A 22,543-nucleotide genomic window follows, 5' to 3' on the forward strand; every position below is an offset into this window, starting at 1 on the left:
AAAATATGCATAGGTCAAATATTCTACCAATCTCGTTATGAATGCTTCTGACCAAGACAAGTCCCTGATTTTAGGATGGAGCAAAATCTAATTTGTCTTTCAGTGTTAAAACTGCTGTAAAATCATTTTACAATGCAAGGAATGAAACCATATATGCATTTGTTTTCTCCTCCTCAGAGTTTATTTTCCATGTGATTTTACAGTTTATACTTCACATCATACATTTATTCCTTCTCTTGAAAAAAGGTTTGACACAGACTCTTGCCATTACATTTTGAAACCTGAAACTGGTGCCAGTAAAAAAAAAAAAAAAAAAAAAAAAAACCCACAACAAAAAACCACCCTATAAAACATATTAGATCAATACAGTGTAAATACAACATGTATTAGAAGTTATTTCATTAAAAGGAAAACAAGCTGGGGAAAAAAAAAAGATAATCAGTTCCAGTTGCTAAAACAGTTCAGTATATTTTATTTAAAGTCATAGCGTAACAGGAATGCTTTTATTAGCCCACAACCAAACAATGATCAAACTGCTGTAGAGGAAAATGAAGCATGATCCTATGGTAGTCAACTGCAATGTAACATTCTCTGCCACACAGAACATTATCAGACTGGGGATGTTCACAAAGCCTTTTCAGTGTGAATTCTGCAAAAGACTGTTTTCCATCATGCTGCATTATTCCACCCCTTATTTTGCTTAAGAAGTAAGCCACAAGTAAGCATTCCAAGAACTGTGAATAGATTGTCAGTGTTGGCACCAACTATTCAGTAGTTTACACAATAGTTCACAAAGGAAACTGGGTAAAATTATGACTTGGAAATGGTCACGGACATCTTCCTCTTTGGCTACTTTAAAAGTTAGAAAATTCAGATTGGTACAAAAGACATTCATTTCAGAACCAATTCAAATATGTTTTTAAATAAATGGAACAAAATAAAGCATGCCTCGTTAATTTGGTATTAATTCTCCAGAATACTCTGCAATACATTTTCAAATATACAAAATCTTACTCGTTACAAAAAAGTTGTAGCTTGTGAAGGAACTCACTTGAATTATCTTAGCAGCACTCCAATAATTAACTATCTTAATTTTAATCAAAAAACACCTTAGTTTGATCACTGAATTTTGAGACTGCTTCTTCACGAGAAGCAATGTTTCAAAAGTTATAAAAGTGCAAGAACATCATCATGTTCCAAGCTGAAAGGCAGCTTCTGGAAGTGGTGAAATCAGTATTGCAAGATCCTGATGTTTGAAATAAATGCAGTGGGAAGAACTACACTTTAAGTACCTCTTCCAGTGTGGTATTGTTGCATTAAGATCAAAACATGCTTCTCACTGAACATTTCAGTGATCTAAATAAAATAGCTGTGTCATTTTTGTCCATCTGTAGCAAGTGAGATGCTCAGACTAAGTGATTTGGGTGGGAGCAGATAACCAGCACACACAATAGCATCAGCAGGCCCCCACTCAATCAGCCTGCTCATTTTGCTGCCCAGCATTTTTGTGCATTTGTAATTAAATAAAACATGGCAAAGTGCAAGACTCTCAGAGGACCTTCTTATCCATTTGGATAAGCATTTCTAATTCCATATTAGACTTCATTGAAGAAGAGGAGCCTCAAATTAGGTCCCACAAACCGTTAAGGCTGCCTTTTAGCCAAAAACTTCTGTTTTATTTAAGCAAACTACTTACTTTCAATAAGAAGCATTAATACATAATGAATATTTGAATTCAATATAAGAAATTACAAACTTTGGATCAGGATCACTCTTATCATTCCTGATAAAATTCTGTAAACAACAATTTATTTGAGAACACCTGCTGCTTTGCAACACCTTAAGTGTAATTTTGTACTACTAGAACTACAAACCCAACGTTTTCCTTTCTGCCTCTTTGTAAAGCTTCCTCAAAAGAGGGTCTAGCAAGTCAAGAGCTCTGCAATTACATGTGAATATTAGCCTTACATTTTAAACACCTAATATTACTATACTCAGCCTCAGAAAGCCTCCTTAGAGCAAGTTTTGCTATACTTAGTACTAGTACAGTGCATCAGCACTTCTTTGTGACTTGCTTCTTCTGTGGTGGTTACAGAGAACTTCACTTTGGGATGTCCGTGGTGTGAAGCACAAGAGCAACTCTGCTTGGAATGTACACCTAGGAAAAAACATGACAAGAACAGAAACAGCTGAAAAAGCCAGAAACCTTACAGGACACAACTTCTAAATAACAGCATGTGGAAAAAAACCCACATTTTAACTGTTAAAAATCTCTCATTTGGGTACTGTTGTAGGTATAAATATCATATTTAAAGAATAACGATTGACTGCTTAGTCCCTAGCACTGGAATTACACAACACAAAAATTTTAAAGGCAGCTTGATTACAATGTCTTTTCTATTTTTCTTTTAACAGCTTATTGTGATATATTTTAGGTGGCTACCAGGAGAGGGCCTCATATGACTTACAATGACCAGTTTCAAAAATCTGAGAACATCTTGGTAAACAGACCGGTTAGTGATAAATGACAAAGTTTTGCAACTCTCTTTTGCTGTGAATTAAAGTTGTCCCAAGGCCTGTGATGCCATTCCATACAGGTAAATACCAGCAATATGATACAGAAGCATATTCTTTACACTCTTGGCACCTATGGAATGTCAGTGGCTGAGCAATAAAACTCACTCAAAAGTGGACAGAATCAAAATTAACCATTTAAATGATTGCATTTTTCTTCCCTTTTTTTCCCTGAATACCATAAAAATACCCAAACACATATAATCAAAAGACTCCTCATAGATCACAAAATAACTCGTGGCAATGTATTTTACATGACATTCTTTCCAAGCTGTGCAGAGTCACAATCAGAAAACAAGACTGATATGTGGTATCTACCAATTACCTTGATACACGGTACTCCATCAATTGTCAGGTCTATGAATGTGTTTTCTGAACAAGTCAATAAAAATGCAATTATAAAAGGTAACACAAGATTGAAGATTATTGGTTTCATTCTGACAACGTCCTCTTTTAGACTATCCTTCATCCCTGTGGAATGTCTAATATTCTGCAATTTCAACTGTGTTATCTGCTAACGAGAGCCTGATGGCACGAAAGGCTTTCATTGTTTTCAAAACAGAATAAAGCAATAAAGCAAAGAGCTTTAGGAAAAGGAGAAAAAAGGAAAAGAACAGCTGATCTTCATTGAATCAGACAGAGCAGTGTCCAATGCTTCTTGAAAGGCAGTGAACATAATGATTTCCCCTAAGGTTTCAGTGATAAATAGCTTCTATAAACCGGTGCAGGAGAGGAAATACTTAATGAAGTCAACTACCTCCAAACATATAGATAAAGGAGAGATTCTGAAGTTGTGTACTGAGAAATTCAGTGCTCTGGGTTTGGATGATGAAGTGAGAAGGGAGAAGGAACAAACAGAAATAAGTTTTCTAAGAAAGAATTTGTAAAATGTTACTTCAGTTATGGGGAAGAAAAAAACTAATGTTAATGCAGGACACAGCAATTCTCAATTATATTTTGGGCAATAATGTGTCAGATCCTAGGAGGAGTAAATTAGCCCAATTCCTTTAAAGAGAATTTACATCAGCTGAGAATCTGAGAGCAGTGTGGATCATCCAACTCCAACAACTTCATTGACAACCCGAATTTTAAAACTGGTTTAAGCAGAATTTCAGGACATGTGCAGTTGATTGTATTGAAACTAATGAAAGATATGTTTTCCATTGAAAATGGAGAGCTGTATCTGCTAGTTTATTACTTTAGTCACTTGTTTTTTCCTTACCTAGGGAAGTTAAACATGCTTTTTAGAGATTTTTGTCTTGGTGGGCTTCTTGCTAAATCACAGAAAAGCCACAAATGGCACTATGTGGCCATATGTGACTTTTCTATGATTTACCAAGAAGCCTAATCTTATTTCATTCACTTGTAACCACCTCCGAGGCTATTTGCTACAAAAAGCAACAATTAAGGCATGAACAATGCAAAAATATCAATTATTGATTAAACATATTAATAATTACAAATAAGATTACTAATTATTCATTCCACTGGTGTACAATTTTTTTAAAAGGAAAAATATTACACAACTATTAGGTACTACTTGTTACAAATATATAGGTATTATTCCTTTCCCCCAGCCCAACAATATTTCCAGAAATACTGCATTCTATGTGCTCTGGCTTTATTACCTGTTTAATTAGACAGAACTCAGAACATTGTGTGATGGACTGAGGAAGAAAAATGTGACCAGTGAGGTTGGAAAGATCACTTGTCTTTCCTGAGATAAGGTGAAAACTAGAAGATTATCTGCCCAGGATCCCAGCAGGGTTTTCAGCCCAGATTTCTCACCTCCACTCCTCTTTCTGACATCCTGAACCAGAAAACTTCCTCAGCCTTTTCACTCCAGTATTATTCCTTTTCTTTCAGCACCTCTCATCTGAATTACCACTGTTATAGTAACATATCCCCCTTAACTTAAATTTATTTTCTCTATATTTTTCCTGAGTGTACTGACTGTCTCAAGCCATTGCACCCAGTCAACTGTGCTCCAAGCATATGCTTCAATCTGCCATTAAGGGAGACTTAATAAAAAAGTCAGGAATCCATTGCTAAAGGATAAGCTGAAATGCAAACATTTTTTTGTACGAGTCCAGACACTTTCAAAGATATAAATGTATGGATAATCCTTAGCTCTAGATGTATCTGGATTGGACCTTGAACATCCAATTCGTCAATTATTCACTCCAGTGTCATCTACAGCTGTGCTCTGTCTCATCATGTTGCTCACTGCTGCAGACTCCAAACAGGATCAGCTCCCTCACAATTCCTAAGAGTCTCCTTGATACCAGTCAAGAGCTGCATGCAGAGCTTCTGATTGCTGAAATGGCAGTGGCCAAGCCAGTTTTTAACCCACCTAACAACCTTATCCAGCCCTGTAGTTCCTCAGCTCCTAGGCAGGAATGCTGCAGGAGACAAGGCTGAAAGTCTTACTGAGCTGACTGGAGCAACCTTGGCACACATCTTGAGTTGTTTCATCAAGAAAGCAATCAGGCTGACCATGCATGCTCTGACTTTGCTAAATCCTGGCTGGCTTTCTGACTGACCCATCTCATGTAACCCACTTGCTTGGACACGGATTCCAAGAGGAGGTGGTTCTTGTCTTCTGGAATTGCCCTACAGACCGCTCAGCCTTCCTTTTCAGCCTTGGTTCAGCTGTCAGAAATTTCCCCTGACCACTGTGATTTTTCTCAGACAATAATCACCAATCACATCACTAAAATCATCCAAGCCTCTGGGTGTACCCCACTTATATACAGCCTCTTTAACCTATTGCTCTCCTACTTTATTTTCAGTAGTGCACCATCACACAAAAAGGGTCTGAAAGCAGACTTTGCCCTTGGAGTCTTGGAGTCTGAGCAAAAAAAAAAAAAAAAAAAAGGCACAGAATACTCCTGTATTGCTGTATTGTCCATATTATCCATCAAAGTTTTGAGTCTTCCCTTTGTCAAGGGACTTGCTTTTTTTTTTTTCTTATCAGCAGATTTGCAGAATCACCTTCTTGCCCTTCTTCATTATATATATAGTATACAGCCTAAGATATATATCTATAAATAGACAAGTATACTAAAAGTACATAGAGGCTTCTTGATTAAAACCATTACAGGAAACCTAGGTATTCATCAGCAAAAAACACTACCAGAGATATGTAATTTTTCACTTTTTCCATACCCTAGGAAGAGTGTCTCAGAATTTTATTCTTTCATATCCTGTTGCTGAATTATACACTTTCAATTACCAGTTTCGGTTCTACTGATCTCTGTTCTTTTAACATGCATTTTCTGATCCCAAATTTAATCCTATTCATGTTTCCTTTACCATTTCCCAAGGCTCACTTGATGAACATGGACAGAAGTGAAAACCCAAAGAACAGAACAGTAAAGAGAATTCATTCATAGCTAACCCACATCTTGACCATCATCAACCAAACCACCCTCAGAGTCTCTCTTCTGTTCCAAGCTTTCTGCTCATCCTGAACATCCTTTCCAGCCACTTCCTCCACTCCTGGCTCACCCATGTTGGGAAGGGACAGAGGAGACCCAAACTCCCTGCTGAAAGCAGGGTGAGCTCTGAGGTTACTCAGGATCTCAGTGAATTGTCCCTCTGCTCTCTATACCAATTGTTAACTTACAACCTTGAGCCCCCTAAGGTTCACACCAACTCTACTATTTTAGGAAATCAAGAAGACACCTAAAAACACACAGAGAAAGGCTCATGAGGCCTTTTCTGACAGGGGAATGTAACATGGGGATTGGAAAACATCCAATCTGTTGAGGATGACTCAGCTGCAAAGACCGTTTTTGACAAAGTTAACTTTCAAATGTTTACTCATAAAGTATCTCTGAAAGTCTTTTTATTCTCAGTTTGGCAGGAATGAAGTAACTGCTGTTACTTCACTGGCAGATGTGCTAACAGAGAGGATGGTGGGGAATCTTGTTCATAAGTCAAATACAAAATGGGATTTTGTTGGCACTTTTGACCTTTTTATACTGCATGCCCGTGTGAGGCAGCTACACTGTCTGAAACTAGGCAAGTCCTACACAGATCAAGGCTTCTGCCACTCAAACAGTATCTCTAGTAAAGAGATTAAAAAAAAAAAAAAAAGAGTTTTTTTTATAATCAACCTCTTTCCCACCAACTATCTATCAAGATCATAGTCTATTCATGCTGGCTATCTCACAAACAGGACAAAAACAACTGGTACTACTACTGGCCAGGATGTTTTCAGCCAAATTCTTACTCCTTCTACCTTTTTTTTTTTTTTCTGTGAATATCAAGAAATCTTCTAGGAAAAAAAGAGATTTAAAGAGTAAGAAGAATATGGGAATACCACATGTAGGAAGCACCTGTGAACAGCAGCAGCTGTAGGCAGAAATATCACCTTACATATTTCAGGAGAGGACTAAAATTCACAGCAATCTCCAAATGTATCTAAAAACCCACACGCAAGAGGTTCTACAAATGACAACTGTTACTTTCAGATCTGTCAGACTAATTCAGTACCAGGTGCAAGCACAACCAAAATTGGCTGGAACTGCAATGAACTACTCTTCCTCTGACTTTTAGGATTGGAAAACACCAAGCCCTAAAAATAATTTCAAGGTCATTTTGTAACAGATGGGAGAATTACTAGAACTCAGAGCAAGATCAGGCACTGCAGAAAAATACTCAGTAGCACATATTGCAGCTGGTAGATGCAGAAGGCAATGTCACAAGAGCCTGTGCCAACATTATCCCAAACTTTTAATTAAAATGAGGGCTTTAGACAATCTCCTGTCCCTGTATCACCACTCATTGTCACACATGAACATTATTCTGAGAATAAAATTAACCATCAAAGAATAAAATAGATGATAGCTCTTCCTTTCAGACTATAATTTATTACACAAAACCTCACACATTTTGGTTTTTATTTTGGTAGATCTTGCACATGACAAAGCAGGTATGCTTAAAATAATATGAAGTTCTGCCTTCCAATTTGTTTTTCAATTTACAGCTATACAGCATGAATATGCAGAAAACAATTTCTTAGACTGTATTGCTTCATTTATGCAAAAGAAGTCCATATGCTGCACAGGGTGTGTCTCAAAATTTCTCTTCTATTATCTTCTGCACTCTTTTTTCAGGTTGAGAAAAAGTACTTTAAAAAAGACAGCAAAACCCTCTGAAAAACAAGTACACTGAAGACAAAGATAGGATGAAACAAAATTACCAACAGTTACTTTACATTACATTTGCTGGTTGTTTTAAGAAGTCAATCAATCAATGAAGATGAACAAATTATTTTAGAAGTCTTAATCATCAAGAGGTAAAAATCAAAAAACTTTTGTGGCATTAAATTCTGACTGATTCACCTAGCTTGAACATTTAAGTTTCTAACTACAAACATTCTTTCATTTAATCTGTATATCTGTAAATGTCAGGGAAGAAAACAGTTAAAGATTACATCAGTCCCTTAAAATTCAGTACATAAATCCTTATAATGAAAGTTATTTAAATGAGCATTTTCAGAGCTAAGGTCACTAAAAGCTTTTAGATCACTTCCATCTATGGGAATATTTTAATTTGTCCACAGACTTAAGGAAGCAAGAAGTTGCACTTTGACACTGAAAAAATATACATTAAGGTCAAGGTTAAAAACTCAAGCCTGTAATAAGGATATTCTTAAAATAAACTATATAATTTCACTTTAATTTAATGTGAAAAGATTTTATCACTGAATGCCAAAAATAGAGAAACAGAAAAAAGACAGCACTGGGACAGGGGAAAATGAATACTCTGACACCTATTTATTTTTTAACTAATTGGAATGAACTACAGAAAAAGTAAATCTATAAAAGTCAAAATATGTTAAGCAATTATGTTTCACAATAAATCATATACGACTTTTCCAGTGATACAATATTCTCTGCAACATTCCACTTAGCCTGCTTATTACTCAGTTTCTGCTGGTGCATGAAGTAGGAAAGTATAACCCCTCCATTTTCATATAAACCCAAACTTTTGGCGTGGTACAAAAAATTTACTAGGACACTTATTGATAGCTAGTTCTTTCCTACAGCAAAATTCAAGGTTGGATACCTTAGAAAAGACCAACAAGAGATTTTGAGTGATGCAGTATTAAAAATTTAAACTTTTTCTTCCCCCTGCCCCAAATCTAAGTTTCACATCCAACCACAAAAGCCAAGTTAGGTACCAACAAATGAATTAATCCATAAAGGGGCACTAAGATCTGGCAGAGGTTGAAATGCATGTGCAGCACTCAGTTCACATCTTGCAAAGAGATGATGAGACATAAGCAAGACTAAAGGTTTATAAATGCATCCAGAAAAGCACAGAGTTTTTATCAAACATACCTCCAAAAAGACTAGTATGAGAATACCAGAGAGGAGTTGCAAACAGAAATGAAGCTGTGGTAAAAAGAGTCTATTCTTACAGTGACAAAATGGTTCACAGCTTGTTATTAGAAAGTTTGATTACATGGAATGTTATGTACATTTCATATATTTGTTAACAATACATTATAGAAAAAGCAGTGAAACGGAAAAATTAGTACAGTTATTTAAGTAAGTCATATTACAAAGGACATTTCTGTGCATTTTTTAAGGAGTTTTCAAGGTGTGTATGATGATTTTGAATTCTGGCCCTCTAAGAGCTTTACTAAACAAGCCTGAAAATTGTACAGTGAAATGCTCAGCAGTGCTTACAAAGCTTCATCTTCTTCCAGGATTCTTTGCTCCAAGAATTTCACATCTCCCTTCTTTTCCTTTTGATATGCCACCTTGAATATTTATTTTATTAGATGATTTTTTAGAATGAATCATGTCACATTTAATCTTCTATTTTTGTATGTAATCTTCTATTTGTGTGCTATTTAAGCCTGACTTGAGAAGCAGAATTATTGCAAATGATTTCATTTTGTCACAACCCTCTGGGCATGTTTTGCTGACAATGTTTATCCATACACTTTAAGGGAGGTGCACCTCTAATTAAAAAATTACTTCTTCCAAGTTTGTAGCAAAGGAGAAACTAAAATTTTTGAAACAAGAAACTCAAGTTTCATGCATTATGAATTATTATTAACAGGAATAATTATTAAACAACAGGAAAAGAACTTTAATGGGTTTATTGAGGTGGGATTTTATTTGAAAAGAAATTTGGTGGGAAGACTTTTGAATTGGATTTTAGAAACTGTAATTAAGACTAAAGAAACTCCTAAGCAGGACAAATTACCCAATAACCTGGATATAAATTGCTATTTGAAATAAAACATCTTTATTCTACTGCAAAATAGCATTTATTGTAACTTTTGTTTGCTCTTACATGAAGACCTATTTGCTGAATTTAGGTTTTCCAGATTTTTTCCTTGATCACTTTTACTTGGTGTCCTTTCACTGGTACTTTACCTTTATTTGGTGCAAGTTGCATCCTCTGGGGGGTTGGCTGGAGCTGCTCTGTGAATTAGGTGGCAGAAGGACACAAGAGAAAGTTTACCTGGGTTTCTTTCTGACCTAGAAGTGCCATTGCCATGCCACAGCTTATGGTGCAAAAGTGCATTTTCTGCTGTGTTTGCCACATGCCTTATCTTCCACATACTCCTAGCAAACTGCAGCTTCACGTTCTGCCACATTTGATTCTGGCTTGGAAGGCTTGCACTCACCATCTAATGGACTAAATGTGAAATACACATTCCCAATCACGGTTAATTGGCTTGCAAAAGTTAAGTTAGTGATAGATAATTAAGATGCTCTCCAATCAGTCAGGCAATGTATTTGAATTGGGCACACGAAGCACGAACTCTGGAAGCAATAATTTGCTACATAACCTTCAGGAATGAAACCTTAGACCTTTCATTTCACATTAGCACAAATACTTACCCACACTATGAAGGCACTGTCACATGAGGTACTTAAAAAAAAAAAAAAACAAACCCAAAACCCATTCCTAAGATCCTTTACACCAAGCACAACAAAAGCAGAAAAATTCTTTCATGTAAAGAAAATATTTTAAATCATGCAAATTAAAGAAATGCCAATAGTCTGGATACAACTAAAGAAAGAGAGACAGAGGTTGGAAGTGACAAAAATTCTCAGGAGTTTAGATATCATGAGAAAAGTTAAGATGTGACACTAGAAATTCATGTTCTGTTCAGCCATGGAAGGGGAGTGGTCCGCAAAAATCAGTGCAGATGCTCCATTTTTGCAGGCTCTTAAGGTTACAAATGTAATTTATTTGCAGGTGTTCATGTGTACCAATATACCTGTGCATACAGAAACACACCCTTCACCCACATAAATGTTTTAGGTATAAAAATCTACTCAGCAATGTAAGTGATTTCAGAATTTTTTCAGTGAACACTTTATTCCCAGCCTTTCTGAATTTTATTTTCTTGTGCTTATGAGCATATACACATATGTGAATGCATACTGAAAGAATGGGAAATATGCGCACATATACATACAAAAAGAATAGGGAAAATAACATTGTAAAATTGGTAATTGTGATGATTCTGATTTCAAGAGCAATTAAGAAAGGTAGAGTTTTATTAGGTAGAGTTTTTTTAGTTTTTTTTTAGGTAGAGTGACCACCTCAGCTAACAGAAATTATATGCAAGGATGTGTCTCCCAGTTCACCTCAGGTGATTTGTGGAAAACTCTTTATCCATTATTTATACAACTTTAGCACTGGAAATCCTTGAAATTCTTGATGTGAACAGAAAAATTCTGTTCCATTTTGCAAAGTTTTTCTGTAAACTGAGGAGGAAAAAGCCAGTTGGCAAACACATCATTGACTCTAATTCTTATTTGTATAGTTAAGCACATGATTTTAAGATGGCAAAGGAAGATTCAGTTTCTGCAGAACTTTAAACAAAGCAAGCATGAAGTTTCTCAATGTGAAAATAAAGCAAATTATATTAAGGATAGCAGCTCAAAAGCCTATTAGTAGGTTTTCGTGCATGTTGGCAAGGAACATGTGTGCCAGACACTGCAAAAGTGCATGGAAATATAAAAGTAAGGTTGAAAAAGAAAGATTAGTTAATATTATTGGTTATAATCAAATCATGATGTTATCTATACTGTATTTAGACAAACGTTAATTTCAGAAAATAAATTTAAAATACCCCCTTTCCCCTAAATACTAGAAGAGATGCCATTTTTGTCCAAAGAATTGCAAAACTTACACAGATGAAAGTAAAATTAAAACAAAGAAACAAACCCTCAAACAATTTACTTACCATAATTGAATTAGGTCGATAATTGTGAGGATATTCCTCAGAGAAGTACTCCGTATTGTGGTCCAGCCTTTGATGCCCTCCATATTCTCCAGCATCAGAATCCAGAAGGATTTTATACTTGAAGGCAACTGTTAAGGAACTATGCCAATTACCCCTCAAACAGAAAAGAAATCAAATGAAAAAATCTAGAAAAATTAGTAATGGAAGTTATGCAGTAATGGAAGCATGCTGATATATTCAACATAAAGCAAAAATCATAACAAAATCTAAGAAAAGAGCAGAAAAACATACAAAACATATAGAATTCATATGAAGTTTTGTCCTGAAAATTTAATTTTAGCATAGTGACTCCTCTTAAAGCAAGTACCTCCCAGTCTCTTCTGCAATCTGCCATGAATGATAAGTTTATAGCATTACAGCAGATATACACAGCACTTCAGGTGATGAACTAGACTAAAAATGTACCACTAAACAAAAAAAAAAAAAAAGCATTTGAATTGCATTTAAGAAGTAACATAATTGTGGCCATCAAAATCAATCTGTATTTAGCAATATTTTACAGTCTGTCAGAATTTGATCAAGTGTCAATCAGAAAAGCATGTAATTTTACAGAAGGAAGCTCCACAACTCCTCTGACAGTCTTCTGGAAACAAGCTGGAATTATTATAGCACAGGGGAACAAAAGAAAGAATATATTGTAAAAGAAGGCTTTTTAAGAGACAAATATTCCGACTGCAGTTGTTAAAATGGGGTGAATTATTTAACAAAGTGTATCAATGAGTTGGAATACCTGTAGATACTTAAAAGGATTCAAACAGATTTAGTGAAAAATAGAAGACAATATAAAGTTGAAACAATGAAGCCAGAAAAAATAAGGACATAAATGGGGAAATAGAGAGCTAACTCATACTCAAAGTAATTTTCTTCTTATTTGGGACAACCACAAATAATTATTTTCTTTTTTTTTTAATTTCAGTACCTTGTATTTTCTTGATTGGATATAATTAAAGCATCTTTTTCCCTCCTCTTTGGTTACAACAGAAATCAATCTCCACTCCCCGCCACCCAAAAGAGAGAGGGAAATAAAATCCACAACCTGCTTCCTCTATTCTAAGCTGTGGAAGAATATTACTTTCCTAGAGCTTGTATTTAATAGGATGAGGGATGAGTGAAACAACACTCTTTCAAAAAACTCAGTGGTTCTTAAACTGTTCTTAGGCTTCTGTGTTTGGTCTACCTTTTGAAAACAGGCCTGCTCCAAACCTGAAGGATTGTGGTATAAACAGAATTGTTTTCACGTCTCTTTACACAACTCCATCAGATGAGGTGGGAAATTCACCAACCACCTGCCTTACTGACTGAAATCTCTGGTGACAAGGAAGGCTGAAGCATGACATCACACAAAAGTAACCACAAATTTACTCTGAGACACTTCAGTCTAGAAGATTGCAATGAAGAAAAGTAAATGCACATAAGGAAAACAGGAAAACTGTCAATTAGCTCCCAAATCACAAATGGTAACTAATCCCTTCCCCACAAGTGTTTGCAGCAAAATGAGAGAATGGTCCAAAACTGCCAAGTTAGTTGTTGAGTTCTACAGGGCAGGTGCCCAAAGATCACCACATTCTCCAGCAAAATCTTCATGTTTGCTATCTTTCCTTAAAAAAAGAAAAAGGTTTGGAAAATAATACTTTGCCAGCTTTAACCCTCACAGGTTTTCATGTGCACACCATACACACCTCTCCCCTCCTTTCTTTTATAAACATTGTCTAATTACCATTCATTTGCTGTCAGTACAACATGCAAAGCCACAAACTACAAGATCCAGTCACTCTCTTCAGTGTCCTTTCAGCAGCAGCAATGTCTGCTATTATTCCACTACCTATTTTATGAACATGGCAGGAGAATGCCTCCTCCAAGCATTTCACACCTTGCTTTGGTGATCTGCACTATACATTAAATTTAATAAGTTATCAATGTTGTTGAAAGCCCTGACGAGTTTAACGATTCCCTCAAAACAATAGAGAGCAAATGCCATTGTTATGGCTATGCTGTTTTAAAAACAATTCATAAAATTACGTCTATATTACCAGAGAGTACTGCTGCAGTTAATGTTATCATGTCTTCACACATATACATTATAGTTTGTGTAAACACTGTTAACCAGATCCTGAATAATGGGGCCATAAAAGAATTTTAAGATCTTCACAAATCAGGTATTTGTCTGGGAAAAATAACTAGTTTAGTAAACTTGTGCATTTACCTTCCAACTTAAAGCCTCACAAAAAAGTCAGTTTTCACATTTCAGGATTTTACAAGCATCTAGTTTTCTAAAGATTACTTTCACAAAAACATTAAACAACAGATGTGCAATTTAATAGAAGGCTTTTTTTTTTTTTTTTTGCAGTGAGGTCTGCTCTGTTTCTGTGACAGTGCTAGAAATACTAGCCCAGATTCTCACAGGAAAAAAAAAAAAAAAGGCTGATTCCTGTAGTTTGGTGCTCCAGCTAAATTTTCCACCCACTACAAGGAAGGAGAGCAGCAAAAGCAATGAACCCTTGTATAGATAGAGCTGAAAATGGAAAAAAACTGACACATTATCTACCACATTAATTACTAAATCATTATGCTTTTATAATGTTTTGAAATACATATTTTAACACAGTTTTTAAATTTTATCTTCTGCATGTTTAGTGACACATTTGCAAAGTAAATGCAAATCATAAAATAGGATAATTTGTATTTTGTTTCAACACTTACTGCTGATGAAAGAAACCAAGTAGTGCTTGTGGGGGTGATGGAGTCTTAAGTGGTTAGGCCATTTTGCTTTTCATTATTCTTGATTTTCACTAAAAAACTAGCATAATTTCAAGATGAAGGGTACCACTTTTGCTCCTCTCCACACACTGCTAATTTTGAAGACTAAGGATTCAACCTACGAGTGACAAAAAGCATATGGAGAGTATTTGGCTAAATTTTGTAATGAAGCTAAACACTTTGTCCTGATAAAATTCAGCTCGGGATATTTCAATGATAGGTGAAGCCATTTAAGCATTCAACACACGTACAATATGGAGAGGGAGGGGGGTACTGTCCTTTTTTACTTCTGCCAAATATGATTTTTTGTTTAAACCACATGCAAATTTACAGATATGTCAATCCATATTGGTTGGTGATTGTAAATATAAAATGCAGATTCACTTTTGAGCCAAGATCACAAACATTGTTAAAAAAGAGGGGGGATATATACACATATAGCTTAACTTTAACACGACTTCCTACACAGGGGAAAAATTATTTAACAAAACCAAGTGTGGAATCTCAAGGAGTGAAAAGGAGTAATTTCTGAAATCTTTAAGCCCCTTTCATGTTCTTTCTCCATCCTTTCAGCCATGTTCCTTTTTTATAGAGGAAAGAAGGTTTCCATATTGAATTTTCACTTCAGACTGGCTTTGGAATCCAAGCACTATTCCACAGAAAGACTGAGGCAGTACTAAAAACAGAAAATTGGAAACTTATGGATGGTTTCCCCCTTAACAGTCAAAGTTTTATCTACAATCAGAAAACTAGAGACAGCTGACCTAGATGTTGATTGTTCATCTACCTCCAAACTGAAGCAAATTAGGCAGAAATAATTTGTTAGTTCAAGCCGCCTTTCTCATTAAAAGGCTTCTGAAAGAGCATAATTTATCAAGTAAAATTCCAGCATAAGCACAGAAATGTTTTTCTTTCTCCTTCACATAATGATTCAGAAATTGGGCAATAGGATATGCCACTCTGATACTCGCAGCCCTGCAAACCTCCTTCTTCTCCCATGCAGATCAAAGAGGCATTCCCACATTAGTATGCTGTATTTCTTATTCACACCTATTAACCTTAAGTATCAACTACCTTGATGGAAATTAGCATTTGACTGATCCTAAATTAAGTCCTTTGTCTCAGTCTGCCAGAATTCTACCAGGCAGGGACAGTTACACAACCGCACTTCAAAGGGGCGTCTTTGCCTTCAGCAATCGCATGCCCAGTGACTCATTTAAATGACCTTACTTGCTCATTAGAAGCTCTAGATGCACGTTGTAAATGTCAGAGAGGCTGAATTAATGTGGGGATTTTTTTTTAAAAAGTATATTTTTGCAGCATTTTGATGGCAATATTTGTGATTCCTCAGGTCAAGTCTAGCTATTTGCTTATGGACGACTCTGGCTTCAAATCATAGAACATCCTGAGTTGGAAGAGAGCCACTAGGATCCAAGTCCAACTCCTGGGTCAGCACAGGACAGCCCCAAGAATCATATGTGCCTGAAAGCATTGTCCAAATGCTCCTGATCTCTGTCACATTTGGTGCTGTGACCACTGCCTTGGGGAGTCTGTTCCGGTGCCCAACCGCCTTCTGGGTAAAAAACTTTTTCCTAATATCTAACCTAAACCAGACACAGCTTCATACTATCCCCTCAGGTCCTGTCACTCGTCACCAGAGAGAAAATATGAGCACCTGAATATCTTTATGAACCCTAAATTCATGCCACTCTGATATTCAATCACTCTGGGACTACAATGCTTTGATACATGCTATGAAGAAATAGCAATATGTAAAACAAAGAAAGCACTCTTTCCCATGACATTTTTTTTCTGCTTGAGCAGTATACGACAACATGAAATGTCAAAATACAGATAAGCTAGCAGCAATTCATACTGCTCAGTATTCACAGACTCCCATACTCACATATAAAATTAAGGTCTCATTCCTTGAATACTTCACACCAAAGTACAGTATCTTACGAGAACAAATCATAGAACAGAGCAGCCCAATGTCAAGGAAAATAAGCCAAGAGAGAAGACTGAAGTATAAGGAAGAAGGAAAAACTGACCACAAACTGACAGTGACTTTTCATACAGACATTGACTAGCTGAATGCCCACAGAAAGACTTTCCAAACCTGGTGGGACCAGCAGGACTGTAATGTCTACTGACTACAACTTCTCTTATAAAAGTAGAATTGGGGCTGTTATGCCAACAGCCTACATACAGAACAGTTGAAAGAAGAATGATGTTTTCAGTGAATTCAGAACAGAGGACTGCCTAAAAAAATGCAGGCCAGGCAATAAACTCTGTACCTTTCAATATACCTGGTAACATATTTGAGCAACTGTATATAAAAACAGCTTAGAGATATATATCACTGCAATATACGGATAGACCAAAGCCATCCATTTAATAAAGATTCAATTACGTGTTAGATGCACTCATTCATCTAGTTCAATGCACAAAACAAACTTAAACCTAAGTATTGAAAGGATCATCCCATTTCCCACAATTCCCAATATAATTCAGAAAAATGTTTATATTAAAAACCATTTGATCAATATATTATTGCAATTTATCTCTTCCGGTTTATAACAGCAAAGGGTATCAAATTAAAAATCCACTAATTTATTAAAATAAACAAATAGACTAACAACAAACTTTTGCTTTTAGGTACTTCCTCTTCCCATCTAAGTTTCAAAGGGATCAAAAATAATTCCTTTTCAAGTGGAGAAATTGTTCTGAGGATTTAATATCACATTACCATATGTCCTAATAATAGAACATCCTTTACTGAAGTCTTAGGTTAAAAGGTTCCATTAAAAAATTATACATTAAAATCATGGTTGTAATTGGAGGAGAAGACTTAGGAAGAAACCTTAGCCAATGCCAAAGTATTTATAGAAAATAGATAAGGAAATTCCTCTGCATATTAAGTAGCTCCTTACTCTTCTCTGGTGAGCTCCCCCTCCTATAGAGGTGTGCAGCTCTGGGATCCTCAGGACAGGAAATTCCATGATTGAACTAAAGCAACTGAAACATGGAATTATTCTGAATGGCTAATACATAAGGAGTAGGCTAAAACTGGAACTGCAGAGCTTTAAACTGACACAGCAAGAATCACACACTAGGCTGTGTTTGTCAAAGGACTTGAAATGAAGTGAATTTGGGCAACCAAAACTCCCCCAGAAAATCTGCATTAATTTTTGGAGCTGCTAGGAATTTGGACACAAATACAAAACCAGTCAATTACTTGAGTTATCACTTACTGCTCAGCTGATCTAAGAGCACATTCTCAGTCCACCCAGTTTTAAAGTACAAATGTACAAATACAAACTTCCAGATGAATGTTTGCACTAATGCACTTTCCTGTGTGACTCCATGTAGCATCATCCCACTGTGGTGGCTTTCTGTCATCTATTTAAGAAGTGGGAGTTACTTGTTTTTTCATTACTCAATAGAATTACAAAAAACCAGCTTCACAAGCCTTTAAATTGCATTTTTTTTACTTTTTCTTTCTACAAAATTATCTCTTATGAAGAAGATTAATTTATAGATTTTTTTTTGCTGTACACAAAGAATTAAGACAATATTATATTGCTGACAAATAAGTGATTTCTTACCTTTTAACTATAGGTTGAATTCATATTAGGAAAAAAAGACATAAAATCAGCTTTCAATTTCTAAAACTTTTCCTCACAAATGGAACAGTAAAGAAAAGGATATTTTCCTGGAGTTTCAATACCCACTCTGTAGTCCACATAACTTTGGTATGGATGAAAGTTGAAAATAAAAATAAGACCTGCTCTCTCAAATGCTATGACCTTATTGGATTCATGCTTTTCACTCACATAGGCCTAGGGGGAAAACAAAAAATCAACACTTTAATAATATTTAATTTATAATGGATTAAAAAAGCCCAGAAAAACCCCACTGCTTCTGTAGCTCATTTCAAGTCATACAGGTAAATATTCAAGGAACAGAGCTAAAGGCATTAACATGCACACTGAAACTGTTTATGTATTAAATGTCATATAAAGTTTTTGATTACTAAACTGTAGCCTACTTTTTACAAAGCAACATAAGCTTGTTCAGCATAGAGCACTTGAAAAATTCTTGCTCAAAGATTGGTAACATGGTCTTTTCATCACACTTTCCTTTAGTAAAAAATGGATTCCTTTTGTCAAATGAAATATTCAGCCTATTTGTTATGGGAATCTGCATCACATACAGTATTATTAATTCAGAAAATGAAGCACTCAATATGTTTTTTTGTTTGTTTTTTAGCAATCTGTGTGAGACACAGCTTTGATAAGCCACAATAAATGGCTGCACATACCACCTTTATTTGCTAAAGCCATTAATGAAGAACAAGACATCAATTAAAAAATTATTTAAAGTGGATTATTCTTTAAAGTGGACTAGAATGAAATAATTAAACACTGAGGAATTATAACAATTGATCTTCTTTCATAAAAGTTACAATGTGATACTACTGTAAAAAATGCAATTGCAGAAGCAGCACGTTGATAACAAGGAGACTATAACTTACACTAGACTCTGCTGAAAGTTTTTCCTCAGAAATGGAGTAATTATTTTTATAAAGTGTAATGCCAAACCAACTTATGCTTTTTCAAAGCAGTCCTTGGATTGGATTACAGACAATTTTCTAGTCTGCTTTATGCAATTCACAGTTACTAAATAAAAATAGGGAAAATAGTAGGAAAAGACCTTGTTATGAAGCTAAAAGGAGACTGTTTCAGATTTCTATTATCTGTGGAAGATATTTCAGTGCCATATTTTGACAACTTGAAATATATGGTGAGGCATTACACAGTGCATAATAAAGCACTATTTGAAATTTCAGCATGCAAATTTGGAAATGTTGTTACTCTACACATGTACCCGACTGGTGACTAAAACTTATAATTTTGTATATACAGCTTACCTGGGGAGATGCAAGCCAGCCATATCTTTCCTCCAATTTATTCATATCTCTATCAAAGGCATTTAGGAATTTATAACGAAGAAGATCATCCTCAGTAAGATTAAACTGTCTTCTGGCATAGTGGTAACTCTCATTATTCCCTATTCTGGGGAAGTCAAGCCATTCTGGATGTCCAAATTCATTACCTGCATTTAAAAATATTAAGGATCCATGAAATCATGTGCTAAGAATACATTGTGCCTGCAAAAGCAAAATATATAAATGTGTATTGCTGTTCTACAAGTTTTAAATTCCAAAGAACCCACTTCCATACATAAACCAGCCATTTTATTATGTGTCTCATTTTTTAATACGTCCCTCAGAACTTCCATTTGTGTTAGCAGGGTTGTTTTCCCATTAAAGCTACAAGAGCAAAATATCCATGGACTCCAGGGGAAGTATAAAGTGATGAATTATGAACTCCATGTTATCATGGTGTCCTTAAAAATTTCTCAAAATTTTTTCTGTGCGTCTAAGTGCCGTTACATCTCAATTTGGTTTTCTACAGGAGTAGCTTCACAAGTCTGACAGTCTCACTCAGATTACCTAGCCCAAAAAACTGACCAGACTTCTCTTGAAGACAAAGAATAGGTTTATTCGAACTTGGATCACATTCAAAAAGAAGGAAACAGGTTGACATTCAGTCAAGAAAAAGTTTAGCTTCTCTTATATAGAATTTTCAAAGCAAATCTCATCTGTCAAAGCTAAAGATTCAAAGCAAAACCTCATTTGGGACTCAATATTTTGAGTGACTTTGATGTATCCAAAGTTTTCTTAGTTTATGTATTGTCATTATTACAGATTGAGACAACTCTAAATGCACTTAATAATTCTAACTCATGATATAACCTGCTGTCCTGCAGACTCTCTGACATTTTGGGCTATTCATTTGACACAGGATTAAAGGGTATCAAGTACCTTGCAAGTTAAACACTTGCTTCAAAGCCCACCACAGTTGATTCATGACAAACATTTCAGAGATTACACATCACCCACTTACCATAAAACAGAGACAAAAACATGTAACTGGAAATATGTATGGAAAGTAATATAATGAAATTTAAGAGCTTTTCTACTAAAACAAACAAACAAAAAAAGAACAGTAAAAGGATCCTCACATTTCCACAAACTGTTGCTCAAGTTTTGTCAATGAACTGGAGCGTTGTGGGCTGACAAAGGGCAGGGATGCAAAGGGAAGACAAGAGATTCCTGGATGGATGTGCATCCACCACCCATCTGCTGTGCCACCCAGCCCACACTGCCTAGAGGGCTGGAGGACACAGGCAGCAGAGACAACCATGAACTTTGATTTGTGAAATGATTTCTGTAATTCCACGTTTCATAGGAACAAAGAAATGAACAGAGGACAAAAGAGAAAAGCCTCATATATATTTAGGAGAGTCCTTCAGAGTGGTATCCGCTTTGTAAACAAACTGACAAGTTGTAAATTAAATTTCCTATTCAAAAGCTAAACCACTGAATTTCATATTCAGCTCAAAACTGGAGACAAATATAAAAGAATCAGAATCACAGCAGGACTTTCAAAATGACCTTGAAATAGTGCTGGACTGAGCTCTTAAACTGTGCTAACAATACGGTTTGGAAAATGAGGAAAGATATTGCTACAAAACAGACACAGTATCTAACTAAATTGAATATTCTCTGAAGAGCTAGGCAAGGTATTACCTTCTTTCGTGATCTGCACACTATTGAAAAGATGAACTACATGAGATAGCTCAGCTAAAGACAGCAAAAAACATCAGAAAGACAGAGATGACACATATCTTGAATTGATGGGCAAGGAAATCATACTTATTTGTTCAAGAAAGAAACAACAATGGAGGAAATAAGCAACAGAAGATAGCAAATAAATTAGACTGAACTAGCCCATCATTTCCATAGATTATTTCACTGTAAGTAGAGCAGACTTCCTTCAGGTTTATAATGTGTAATGACTCCCTCACCTCCACTTGCTTTGCCTATTTGCCCACCACAGTAACTAATGTGCTCCCAATGCTGTTCTGTGGTCTTGGTTTTCTAAAAGGAACAATATAAGTGCAGCAAAATACTAAAAGCAGTCTTAATTTCCTAACTATTACTCATGGATATTAATAAAAAAAGGGAATTTAGTACAGTGCAGCGATTTGACAAAACATTAAGATACTTTCTTGCTCCCAAAAACACAAGCTGAGGTCTAAATTCTGTATGCACTCTGACAGTCTGTGTCTATGAGCATCTTCTGGAGAATATACTCCTGAGCCTTTTGTACTAGCTGCTTGACTGTAAAAGGGTCACTTGCTTTATGAACACCGTTCATAAATTGTAACAGAATGAATTCAAGCAGTTTTGGTTATGTTTTAAAACTGTGGTAGAGGGAAAAATAAGTAACACTTAGGATGCATGTGCATCTTACGATGCATTAAGGCCATGCATCCTATAAAAAAAACCCACATCTAAATGCTACTTTTTTTAATTGCTATTTTTTTCCTAGTTTAGCTTCATAACAAATGACAGGAGGTATTAGGAAAGAAAAGGGACAGGTGACCAACACTTACTACTAAAGACAACTATTGGTTCACTGAATGTGAAGCATGATCTGCCTCCTTCCCCATGTTACACTTCTCATCCCTGACGAGAATCAGCAACATTCACTTCTATGCTTAGAGGCTTCCACAATTATCAAGAAGTATAACTGGGATTTCTTTTCCTCTAATTTACTGTTCGATGTAAAAGTCTAAACTACAGATTGATAAGAAGCCAGCTGCCACAAATGATGCAAATCAAGACAATGGAACTAATGTGGGGGAGGCAGAGAACAAAGCTGAAATTAACTGAAGTTTTGATTAGAGAAACAAAACAAAGACAAATCCTTGAAGTGCAATGCATGCTAATTTTATCAAGGAATTAATTGAAGTTTTTATTTCCTGTATATTGCGCACACTGGACAG

The 22,543-nt window shown here is 35.6% G+C and overlaps 1 protein-coding gene across 1 annotated transcript in view; it reads right to left on the bottom strand.

The window, feature by feature from the left end:
* Positions 1 to 442: 442 nt before the first annotated feature.
* Positions 443 to 22,543, bottom strand: part of GBE1 (1,4-alpha-glucan branching enzyme 1) — a 138,336-nt gene continuing 116,235 nt past the window's right edge. The window contains exons 13-16 of the mRNA XM_053935256.1: positions 19,557 to 19,741; positions 18,318 to 18,465; positions 11,807 to 11,934; positions 443 to 2,158 (exon numbers count right to left, since the gene is read on the bottom strand). Coding sequence (XP_053791231.1) covers positions 2,102 to 2,158; positions 11,807 to 11,934; positions 18,318 to 18,465; positions 19,557 to 19,741 — 518 coding nt within the window. The 3' untranslated portion in view covers positions 443 to 2,101. The remainder of the gene's footprint in view (positions 2,159 to 11,806; positions 11,935 to 18,317; positions 18,466 to 19,556; positions 19,742 to 22,543) is intronic.

The sequence above is a fragment of the Vidua chalybeata genome, chromosome 2 (assembly GCF_026979565.1).
Source record: "Vidua chalybeata isolate OUT-0048 chromosome 2, bVidCha1 merged haplotype, whole genome shotgun sequence".
Classification (NCBI taxonomy): domain Eukaryota; kingdom Metazoa; phylum Chordata; class Aves; order Passeriformes; family Viduidae; genus Vidua; species Vidua chalybeata.